General features: G+C 33.3%; 1 protein-coding gene across 1 annotated transcript; it reads right to left on the bottom strand.

The window, feature by feature from the left end:
• Positions 1-3,452: 3,452 nt before the first annotated feature.
• Positions 3,453-10,227, bottom strand: LOC132306157 (probable beta-D-xylosidase 2). Its single transcript, XM_059803413.1, has 7 exons — positions 9,616-10,227; positions 8,505-8,783; positions 6,638-6,807; positions 6,361-6,458; positions 5,505-5,855; positions 4,688-5,101; positions 3,453-4,360 (listed from the first exon to the last, which is right to left on the bottom strand). Exons 1-7 carry the CDS (start codon positions 10,015-10,017, stop codon positions 3,759-3,761), a joined length of 2,316 nt encoding a protein of 771 aa, XP_059659396.1. The 5' UTR covers positions 10,018-10,227; the 3' UTR covers positions 3,453-3,758.
• Positions 10,228-12,584: the final 2,357 nt, after the last annotated feature.

Below are 12,584 nucleotides of genomic sequence, written 5' to 3'. Positions count from 1 at the left end.
TATAGTATGCAATACTACAATTCTAAAAGCATGTATACAATATATATTAAACCCCAAAGGATTTCAAAACACTTAGAAAATAAACATACTACCACCCCTACCTCAATAGAGAATTGTATCTCTATAATCCAAGCAACCAATCACTAAATGGAAAACAAGCTTAGGGTTAATGAAGAGGAGAATGAGAGGAAACTTTTACTAGTTAAGGTTCTTAGTCTAAGATGAATGGAAGGGCACCAAAATTGAAGAATAAAGCTATTAACCAAGCTTTTCTCCAATGGTGGCTAGGTTAGAACTTTGAAAAACTAAGGAAAATGAAGAGGATAAGTGAAAAATGGTGAGTGGAAGGGTTAGAGATCCTCCACTCACTATGTGCTCTTACACTACCTCTCTCACACACACAATGCAAGACTAGATCATGGCCTTACACTTGTCACTAATCCAATGCCTCTTCCAAGACTTAATCCTAAGCTTACACTTGTCAACAATCCAATGTCTCTTCCAAGACTTAATCCTAAGCTTACACTTGTCAACAATCCAATGCCTACATGTGCACCAATCTAAGGCCAACACATGGATGAATCTCCACCCACCAAATGTCAAAAGATCATGGTGCCAAGTCTCCTCACCTAAATGCCAACAAATGGCTCCATGAGAGTGTGACACTTGTCACACTTTCCAAAAATTGCAAAATGGTCCTTTTTCAAAATATCTTCTAAAATAAATTGCAAAAAGGTCCCTCAAACGAAAAATAATAATTTTGCATAATTACACTAAAATCCCAAAAATTATGAATAATTACACTAAAGTATGCATTCATGCCCTTTATGAAAAATAAAAGCAACTAGCATGCTCTTCAACAAAAGTGAAAACACCAATGCCATGAAAATCAAGTATCATGAATGCATGCAAAATCGGAATCAAATCCGAACACCCGAAGTGAGGTTAAGCGAGGAAAAACAATAAACGAGTAAAAAACGGAAAAAAAAAAAAAAAAAGAAAATCACCAAAAATGAAAAATGAGGAAAAAGTCCGGGTCATTACAGTTATCGGATCATCCTTTCGGTTCATCACTGACGCACTGACCTAAAAACCAGGGCCGTCACAACATAATTAATATATTTATTTTGGTACCTTTGATTATTTCTTGCTTGATCACAGTAAAAATTTATTTGACACAAATAATAATTTTGTAAATTAATACATAGAAAACATTTTGTCTAAAACATACAAAGGTATTCGAATTTACTTTGTGATCAACCATAATCAATACAAAATAAATACAAGTAGTAATAATGCAAATATTGAGAATATGTAGCAATAATGTAAATATTGAGAATATAACCATCTAACTATTAATTAGATGACTATCCAAAGTGTAGGTCTTTGAATCCCGAAGTATCCGCCGAACAAATCAAAGTAATTAATAATTAATAATAAAAAGTCTATATTTCTTTCAGGGTCAAATGCCATAACAATGATAGAGAGCAATTGCATACGATAGCTCTTGCAAAATATCTCAACCTATCGTGGATTCTGTTTAAGTTTTAGTTAATTAAATCTTCATCCGTAATTTCCGACTTTGAACCATTTATGATTATTATTTATACTGTGTATTGATCGTCATTACATACATATAAATATATCTTGTAATCAAGTGGACATAATCAATTTCATAATGAATCGAAAAATAATACATTGAATTAACCAATTGTATAAAGTATAAATATATCATTTCAGATTTGCTAGGAACATATGTCATTTTAATCTAAATAAGAATTCACTATGACAAGGCATACAAATTCCAACAGTATCTAACATGAGTATGCAACACTGCTTTCAAATTTTCAATGAGAGTACAAATAACTAGTTATAAGCTAACGTTAACCAATCTTTAGCAATTAAGGCTTTACCAGGTCTTCTTTTCTTTTCTTTTTTTAAAAAAAATTTCAATATAAAAATTCTATGTTCTGCAAAAACAATTTGTATCTATAATTGAGTTTAACAACTCATTTACAAACAAAAATAAAAATAAAAATAAATAAAGAAACAAGATAAAAAAAGAAAAAATAAAAACAGATAAATGAAAAAGACTATAGTGCGCGTTTTCCATTTGATTTAATGACAATAGTGTTGGGAAACGTGCAAGTTTTAAAAACTTTCCGAGGGATTTTGATTCATAGATCTTGATTCATCACATAGAGACAAGTTTTATGCAAAAATAAAAATATGATGTATCATTCAATTAATGGATTGAATACTTACATCAAAGGTCTGAGTAAACCTTTAAAACTTTCCTCTAAAGTGAATGTTCTCACTTATTGTAAATCCCTTAGCAAGATGCCTTCTCCTTGGATCTCCATCTTTTTGGTAATTATTTTGCCTTTAGGAATCACTCATAAGCCTCTATGAATTACCTTGGAAAACTAGGCTTGTGGGAGCCTCCATTAGATGAGAACATAAACCCTAATTTTCTAGAGAGAGAAAAAATATTCCTTTTTCCTTCTCATCAAAATCACCCCTAAAATATACATAGACCATGTATATTTATAGGCAACATAAAGGTAAAGAAAAGGAAACAACTAATCCTTCTCAATCACATGTCTCAAATCTAATATGATTCCAATATCAAGTTGGGCTATGAGTGAGAATCCATTGGGCCTATTATTTTATTGGCTACAATGAATTAATGATTGGCCCAGTCCATGGACCCAATTAAATTAATTCATAAATTAATTTCTACTCCACTAAAAGAAATTAATTGAACTCCAATTAAATAATAAATAACCTCTAAGTCAATGTTGCACTTTGACCCCTCTATGCATAATTAGTTATCGGATAAATAATGCCATCAATCCGACTACTTAATTAATATATTTATTTTGGTACCTTTGATTATTTCTGGCTCGATCACAATAAAACATTTGTTCGACAAAAATAATAATTTAATAAATAAATATATAATAAATCATTTTGTCTAAAATCATACGAAGGCCTTCGAATTTACTTTGTGATCAACCATAATCAATACAAAATAAATACAAGTAGCAATGATGCAAATATTGAAAATATAACCCTCTAACTATTAATTACATAACTACCCGAAGTGTCGGTCTAAGGATCCCGAAGAATCCGCCAAACAAATCAAAGTAATTATTAATTAATAAAAGAGTCTATACTTTTCTCATGCTTAAGAGTCAAATGCCATGACGGTGATAGGGAGTAATTGCATACGACGGCTCTCGCAATATATCTCAACCTAACGCGGATCCAGTTCAAGTCTTAATTAATTATGAGTCCATCCATAATTACCGACTATGAACAATTTATAATTACTATTTATATATCATGCATTGATTGCCATCACATACATATATATAAATATTTCTTGTAATTACATGGACACTATCAATTTCATAGTGAATCGAAATATAATACATTGAATTCACCAATTGTGTAAAACATAAATATTTCAGAAACGTCAGGAACATATGTCAATTAATCCAAACAGGAATTTGCTATGCCAGGGCATATAAATCCCAACAAATAGAATATGTCCTTTACAAAATTTCTTAGCAATAATGGTATTTTTTGAATTTTCCTATTTGTTTCTACAAAGGACCAGATTATTTGGTCAAGCTATTGATTGAATCATGAAGTGACGATTTCAAAAATCATAGGGGTATTCGAGAGGAAGACGGGACACAAATGGCATTACCAGAAAAGGCACGTGGGCAAACTCGTCCTCCTACAAAAAATCATGACTTGATCACTCCCAATGCTGCTGCTTGAAGGGAGATGATATGCTTGATACCACCAATGTGAAGACTATGTTGACCCATGGGAATTCTTCGAATTCCAGATCTATCCACTACACTAAGATACTTACACACATGAATATTGACATGAACTCTTTGTTGTGTCCTTGCGGCAATGTAAACTTTCTCAAAGGCAACCAACTGCTTGTGTGGTGCCCATTGTCCCGCGGGTGGCGTGGAGAAGACTAGCAGTGTGTGTGACCCGTCCTTGGAGCCCGAGTTCCTCACGTCGACATGTACACCTATCGAGAGCCTATTACATTTGGCATGTGTTACCCTAATCGCCTTGCCGGAAATGGTTGTGTTCCAGAAACCATGGCCGCCATGTAGGGGAACCGCGACAACGGTTGGGGCATCCGCGATGGTGTGAACAAACTTTGTGTAGCTCATTCCATGTCCAAATGGGTAAACCACTGGTCCGTTATAGAACCGGTAGGTCCTGCCCGGGTAGCCTCTTGATGGCTTTGATCTCATGTCCATGTTTGTCATTGGCACCTTGGAAAGGTACTCTTGTGGGTACCATGTCATTGGGAGCTTCCCTCCTGAAAATGCATACACATCAAAGTGTCATAAAATTGGTTGTTTTTGTCATTCCATTATATGTTAGTATCTAATCAGTTAATACTAATACAACCACCGGCTTAATTAAAATTTTCTAACTAAATTAGATTGGTAACAACGATCAACTATATAAGATTTAGGCTTCATTGAGATTAATGCACAAAAAGCCCAAATTAGGCCTTATTCCATTACTTAGACCCTAGTATTGGGCTCTTATGTCCTAAAAAGATGATTTATATGCCAAAAATAAGGGAGGCCCAAAAAGGAGATAAAAGAATATCAATTTGGAAGAGAAGAAACATATACACCTGGATTATGTGTTCCAAATAGGACATCAGCAATGGCAGCTCCTCCAGCTTGGCCAGGATAGCCCACCCAGAGGATGGCGGCGATGCGTGGGTCGTTCTTGGCAAAGGTTACATCGATGGGTCCACCAGACATCAAAACCAATATGGTTGGGCCTTTAGAGGCTTTGGAAACCTTAGACACAAGATCATGTTGGAGTCCTGGCAGAAGGAGCCCTGCCCTATCCCTGAACTCCGCCTCAATCGATTGATCCAAGCCCATCAGCAGAACGGTCACATCCGCCTGACGGGCAGCATCGATGGCTCCACCAAATAGTTGGTCACTAGTGCAAGCCACATTAGCACAACCTTGCTGGTGAATTGTCCTTGTGTATCTCCCTATCCCTTGTAGAGGAGTTGTGTAACCACATGCAACACCTTGTGAATCAACAAATTAGAAAAAAATCAGAAAAAGAAAAAAGAAAAAAAAGTTTTTGGGTTGGGCTCTAAACTCCATAGTACAATTAGTCCCATGCATGTATATGTGCATCAAATGCAACATTTAGAATTTAGAATCCTTATAATTGTCGGTGAGTGAAAATATTATGACCCAACACAAAACAAATCAATGAGTTACACAGAGCCTTTGTATTAATGATTTTGGTTCCTAACACTTCAAATTAAGCTAAGGTAAAATTAAGTTTTATTTTTCTATGTTTCTTTTCTGAAAATGAAAGAACGAATTATTGACCGTAGCTCAGTGGTACTTCATCGCCTTCCAAAAAGAAAGGTCTAGGAAGATGCAAGTCACTATAGGGGCATTTGGGTGTAAACGACTTACCTGCATAGTTACCGATCATTGTAACTGTGACATCTGAATTAGGTCCGATGACTGCAACGGTTGGATGGCGGCGAGGGGACAGAGGGAGGGAAGGACCATGGTTTTTGAGAAGAACAATGCCCTGTCTAGCAGCTTGAAGAGCAAGGTCTTGGTGAGCCAGGGTGCACACATCTCTAGGACCTAGGTTCCCGAATGGGTGAGCCGATGGCTCTCCATCAAACATCCCCAGTCTCATTTGGACAGTAAGTGTATTAGCTAATGCCCCATCAACATCTGCTTCATTCAGTATCCCTCTCTTTATGGCTTCCTCTGTGTGTACCGCTAAGAAAGGCCCACAATCCAAATCCAAACCTGAATATATATATATGGAAAATGCTCCGGACATCAATATGTGTAAAAATCATGTCACCAATAATTAAAAAATTGTTGAGCGGATAAAGGAGTAGATTCGATTTTTATAAGGCGCAAAATATTCCGATTATTTCAATCTTTTTTTAGGTAAAATAATTTTTTATTTTTATTTTTAGGTGTTTGGTAAAAATCTAGATTGAGATTGAGGTCGATTTCATCGGGTGTGGATTGTAAAATAAGAAAAATTGAAAAATAAGTTATAATTATTAGGTTTTAATATTGTTTTTCTTCATAAATATTTTACCACAACCAAACACCAAAAAATATATAAAATATTTTTCGAAAAATATTTTTTACTCAAACAAACGGAGCCTAAATTGTACATATTTGAAATTTACATAAGAAGAATGTACTGGTTACGTATAAAAAAAATAATTTAACAATTTATATATACATATATGATTTTTATGTGATTTTTGTATTAGGCGACATATATAGGACTTACCTGCTTTAATTGCATCCGCTGCTGCTTCTTCTGGTGTAGATGTATAATGTTGATTATCATAGAAAACTCCAACTGAGTCACAATCCGAGACAATGTACCTTTTGAAATTAAGATAATTAAAATGATATTTTGTCATACTAGTTAGTATTTGTAATTTATTATAAAAATAATAAAAAATGGATAGCACTTTAGCTCTGATCATAATTATTTTATTTTAATAAATAAATCTAATTAATCGCCTGAATAAAATGGAGGATGAAAAGAATATGTAATATACCCATTGAGGCGCCAATCACGACGAATGGTGTCACGGAGGAGTTTTGGATCAGCACAGGTGGGGATGCTATTGACCTGATTATAGGAGCACATAACACTTGCCACTTTACCTTCAAGAACGCACGCTCTAAATGGTACATCGAATGTGTCTGCTAAGTCCTGTTTGCTTACCTGTCCATGCAAATATTGATTGCTCACACAGTTCATGTATCTTGAATTTCACTCTCACAAGTTTACAATTACACTAAAATCATACAATTTTTAGTGCAAAACTAAGGACATGCTTGATTTGTAATTATGAAAATAATTTTTTATTTTCAAAAATTGAAAACTGAAAATAGTACAAAAATTTTTATTTGGTTGAATTTTCAGAAAATTATTTTCAAAGAACTATAAAAGATTAGGGCTTGCTTGATTTGTAACTCTTAAAACAGTTCACAAGAATTCAGAAAACTGTTCTAAGAGAACAATTTTTTATAATTCTTTAAAAACTGACAACATTTTTATAACTGAATTTTCATAAAATAATTTTCTGAAAACTAAACCATCCAGAATTTTTTATACTATTTTCAGTTTTTTGAAAACCGAAAATTGTTTTCATAATTACAAATCAAATATGCCCTCGTTCTCTGAGAAAAATTCTCTGTTATCTGAATTTAAGAATTGTTTTAAGAGTTACAAATCAAGCAAACCCTAAGGGTCTAAAACAATTCTCAAGAATTCAAAATATATATATATATATATATATATATATATATATATATATATATATTAGAGAATTATAAAAGACAGTTATCTGAAAATGAACTTTATTATAACTGAGTTTTAAGAAAACTAAACCAAATAAAAAACTAAAAATTATTATCAGAGTTACAAACTAAGCAAATCCTAATTAATCATCATACAATAAAACATCAAGATAGATATATAATAAAAATAAATAAGATTATATGATTTTGTTTTATTTTTACAATTCTCGATATTGTATCTATCCCTGAGTAGTTCATGTGGATTAGCATCTGCTCTATCAAAAACGAAGGTGTTGAGTTTCATCTCGTAGTAAATATTTGCGTGTTTGAGAGTATATTTTATTTTATTTTTTTTAAATAAAATATTGTGCTCAATTCAATGTATTCATAATTCTTTTGAAAAAGAGTAACCTCCTCATAATTTCTTCCTTAAATTTATCATGAATTCGATGCAACATCATACTCTGTTTCTGCAGTGTGAAAAAAAATAAAATGTTGTGCTCAATTCAATGTATTCATAATTCTTTTGAAAAAGAGTAATTCTTATGTACACAAAAAGTGATATTATATGTGAATAAGAGTAATACTTTATGCACAAAAGTAATACTTACAAAAAAGTGAATCCTAAGAAATAGTAAGGGTAATTTGGACGACAAATAATATTTTTCTTTTTTTATGTCAGCATTTTGGTTTTTTCTTTTTTTTAAAAAAATTTTCACCCTTTTGAATGGTAAAAATTAATCAATACATTCATATTTACCGTTATAATTTTTCAGAATAAGCTTTTTTAGATGTAGACAAAATACTTGTCTCGATCATTTAGGCAGAATTATTAGGCATATTATATATGATTGGTCATTAATACATTAAATAAGAAAGTGGAGGGTCTTATTTTTTATATTTGTTATGTATTGCCTAATTAAATATAATAAGTCTAATTATTTTGCCTAAGTAATTAGTGCAAGTATTATTTTTCTGTAATCGGGAGTAACTCTTAATTTTTTAAAATAAGCTTTTCTTGACGTAGACAAAATGCCAATGAACGGTTAGGAATGAATGATTAGATTCAGGTCACGACTCACGTGTGATGTGTTACACTGCAAAACTCAGGTGGCATACCTTAGCATTAAAGTGGTAGCGATCGAAGCCACTCCAGTTATCGAGGTCGTAAGCTGTGTAATGTTTGCAACAAGCCGCAACTTTCAACCGGTTACCGTCGTTTCCCTGTAGCCCCTTCACGTAGCTGGCCGCGTATTTACCGGCTAACACTGGGTCCTCACCGGGAGTCTCCTGTCCACGTCCCCACCTCGGGTCTCGAAATATGTTCACGTTTGGGCTCCAATACGTCAGACCACCCATCCCTCCGTTGTACATTGCCCTCGCCTCATCCGACACCACCTGCGCACATTAGCATTCTTTACTTTTTAACACACATATAAGTTTCTTCAGTCTTTACTTGCTTAAATTACCAACTTGCCCTCATTTTAGTAGCTAACCCTCTCTGACTAGACTATATTACTCTCCAAAATGGGAGTATTAATTAGGGTGGAATTTTTCACGGGTAAATTTATTTTTTATATTATCAACATGTGTGATTATGTTATGATGGGTTCCTAGAAAGTAACACTAAAACAATTATGTTTGGGAATATTGAATAGAGACTTTATAATTAAACATGAGGAAAATGTAATTTTAATAATTTTAATGATAAGGTGTTAATTAATGGCAGTACTCACACATATATAAAATTAAAAATTTGGATAGTGGATCAATTGCATGTTATTGAACAAAATTAATATAATGCTTAACTCCCTCATCAGATGTGTATGTACTCGAGTTCCCTTCCCCTCATGCTATTGGTGGATAGTTCGCTAGGTCAAGAATGATTAATTGGGCACAAACCTAAAAAAATTGGTCAGTCAAATGAATTAATGGCATTGATGGGTAGTTTGGTAAGTCAAGAACCAAAAGAATTATTTATTTATTTATTTTGGTATGCATTTCTATCTGCGCATTTAGCCAGCTCACAAAGGCCAAAAAGGTCCCTTATTTACAGGCTAAAACATAAAGAAGACAACAAAAAAGCTTTTCTTAACCATACAGAAAATAACTAACTACTCTTAATAAAATTATATCAAAAAACATGTCCAAAATGTCTAAATTAATGGTATTAATTACGGTAAGTTTGTATGTATATGTATATATAAATTATTATATAGAAAAATCTGACCCGTCCAATTTCTTGCCATAAGGATGCATTGAAAGAAGCAGCGGTGGTGATGACTTGAGGGAAGCTAGTGGCCCCGGGAAACTCCCCGCCAAATTTTGTACCGGGGCCCACATTTGAGACCCCATGAAGGGCCTCCGACCACCACTCGTACCCTTTAATTCCCAGTCTTGGCACCTCTGCAGCATTGTTCACTAACAGCTTCACCTTCTCTTGCAGTGTCAACCGTCCGATGAGGTCACTCACTCTCTTGTGCATCGGCTTTGATGTCCGGCAAAACGGAAGATTCTTCGTGGCCGGGTCTCCGGAGTCGCAAGCAAATGGCGGACGGACTTCGCCGGTGCACCAGGAGACACCAATGAGGAGGAGGAGGAGAAGGAGTGAAAAGGGTAATGTACAACCCATGGGGGAATTTTGAGGAAAAATATGTGCTAGCTATCTAGCTTCTCTCTCCAGCTTCTCTCTCTATATGGTACAAGTTATAACTTATATATAACCGCAGGAAGAGTGAAGTGTGTGTGTGTGTGTGTGTGTGTGTATAGCCATAGCCGTGCTTTAGGTTCTACATATATATTGGCAGGAAGGATGATGCAAGAGAAATGCATTGATGATTGGATCTAAATGTATATAGTTCTTTAACCGTTTTAAGAAAAAGGCTGTTGGGTTGGCGAGTTGTGGCCCCTGCTCCGTTGCAAATTGGTGCGTAATTATTAATATATATACATGTATATCTATATATACATGTATCCGATATACATGTAAAATATATATACATATATATATATATATATGTATATATTTTAGGAAAAATTACATATAAATGGAGTCAAAGTTCCATATTTACTTAGAGGCTGAGTCAAAGTTCCATATTTCTCTAAAATGGATTGCTGAGGTGGCACATGGTTTTTTACTGTTTAGAAATTGTGGTGCCTAAAATACTCTTCCGCGAAGATACTACTTTTTCTTCGAAGGTACTACTTTTTTGAACTGAAGGTACTACTTTTTGGCGTCCAGGTACTATATTTTTTAAACACCCACGAAGGTACTACTTTTTCTCAGAAGGTGCTACTTTTTTGAACTGAAGGTACTACTTTTTTGTTAGGGAAGGGCATTTTAGGCACCACAATTTTCTAAACAGTAAAAAACCATGTGCCACCTCAGCAATCCATTTTAGAGAAATATAGAACTTTGACTCAGTCTCTAAGTAAATATGGAACTTTGACTCCATTTATATGTAATTTTCTCTATATTTTACAAGTAATATATGCACTCCTTATGGGAATAGATCAGTCATTGGCTATGTAACACGTACACAATATGAAATCGATACGTTAACACGTCAAATTTTAAAAGAATAGCACATGCGCGTGAACACAACTCTATAATAATATAAATTTTTATTATTATACATTTATTCAGTAATAGTATTATAAAATTTTAATTCATTTATAATTTTTATACTAAGAGTTGCATTAAAATGAATTAGAAAATGAAATTATGTCATTATTCTATTTGTCATGATATTATTCATATTATTTTGAAGATTAATGAGTAGACTATTGTCCGGGAAGTGTTAGCAAAGTGTCCGAAATAATAAAATTAATTTTGTTTATGGACACGTATATAAAGTGTCATGTATCCCGTGTTCGAAGAGTGTTGGTGTCCGACACCGGTACGACACGGGTACATCTCATTCGTAAAAGTGTCCGTACTTTCTAGGTATTTGATAGTCCCAACCAATCTATATGTACCATTTAAGTTGGTCAATCTCGTATATTCTTAAAAAAATGCTCTCAATCAACTTAAATATTACATTTAAATTGATTGAGCATATCAATAACTCAGTATACAGACACTATGATTTGCAGTCGCGGTGTAAAAGATTCGGATGAATATCAGTATAAATCGGTTAAACTAAATGTGCAATGATATTGGACCCTTGAAAAAAAATTACGAACTAGCTCATACGTCCCAGATCGACTGATACGGCGGACACCTTATATGAGTTGGTAATTAAAAAAATAATAATAGGGTTGTTATTGTGTTTTACAACTGCAACGTGGCACATGACAATTGGTTGTAAAGTTGGAAGTGCAGCAGCCAATGAAAATATGAGGAACCCACTTATGTGACGACAAATCATAAAGGCTATAATTGAGAGGCATGTATAAAAGTTTAGATTAAGGCCATCAAAGAAGTCCATTAATGATGAAGAGTTGAGAGAGATTGGAGTATTTTTCATATCCGACTTTTCAGAGCTCTCAGAGATTGATTGTCCAAAATGGAAATTTGTAATGATAAAACTATCTTAATTAATAGTCTTATTCATAGGTTTTAACGTTTAAATCAAATTGTCCCCATGAACAATTCTGACTCTATTGTTTAAGAGATTCAATGAAACCATAACACACTATATTCAGTCATAAATTCATTTATTATCAAGTCAAATTTGAACTATATGATAAGCTTATTCTTGAATAGTAATGATATTTACGCTTATATATATATATATATATATATATTAACTCATAAAAAAATATATATATTGACGCCTATTTTTCTAGTTGATTTGTTTGGCTTACAGAATTTTTATTTATTGAATATAATGGATAAATTTAAATATAGGTTTCACTTACATCAAGGTAAAAATATAGATCGAAGAGATTTTCAGTACATTCAAAACTAATTCAAACTAATTTTTTTAACAATTAATTCTAAAATGAACCCAAATAACCCTCAAATTACTGAAGTGGATATTTAAGAATTTTTTTTTAGGTAAAAAATAAATAAAATTGGGCACTTATGACTGCTTTTTATAGTGCATATTGGATTGCTGGTTAAGATTTAGGTCCACCAGCTTTACTGTGTTGTGTTTTTTACAAAATGGACATTAAGTTGATTGTAAGGGAAGAATATATACAGGACAAGTCACGGGTGACAGTCATGTCATGTGTTGCAGAAAGAAAAAAAAA

Source organism: Cornus florida, unplaced genomic scaffold (assembly GCF_030987335.1).
Source record: "Cornus florida cultivar Cherokee Brave unplaced genomic scaffold, ASM3098733v1 CherokeeBrave_3.0.0_Hap2_Chr05, whole genome shotgun sequence".
NCBI classification, from domain to species: Eukaryota; Viridiplantae; Streptophyta; class Magnoliopsida; order Cornales; family Cornaceae; genus Cornus; species Cornus florida.
This window is presented reverse-complemented; position numbering and strand designations above follow the sequence as displayed.

What these genes read in the sequence shown, in the direction of transcription:
- LOC132306157 (XM_059803413.1), bottom strand. Translation starts at nt 10,017, where the DNA reads ATGGGTTGTACATTACCCTTTTCACTCCTTCTCCTCCTCCTCCTCATT. An exon ending in GCTACCACTTTAATGCTAAG is followed by an intron (nt 6,808 to 8,504) that starts GTATGCCACCTG and finishes TTGCATGGACAG; the next exon opens with GTAAGCAAACAGGACTTAGC. An exon ending in ATTTGGAACACATAATCCAG is followed by an intron (nt 4,361 to 4,687) that starts GTGTATATGTTT and finishes ATGCATTTTCAG; the next exon opens with GAGGGAAGCTCCCAATGACA.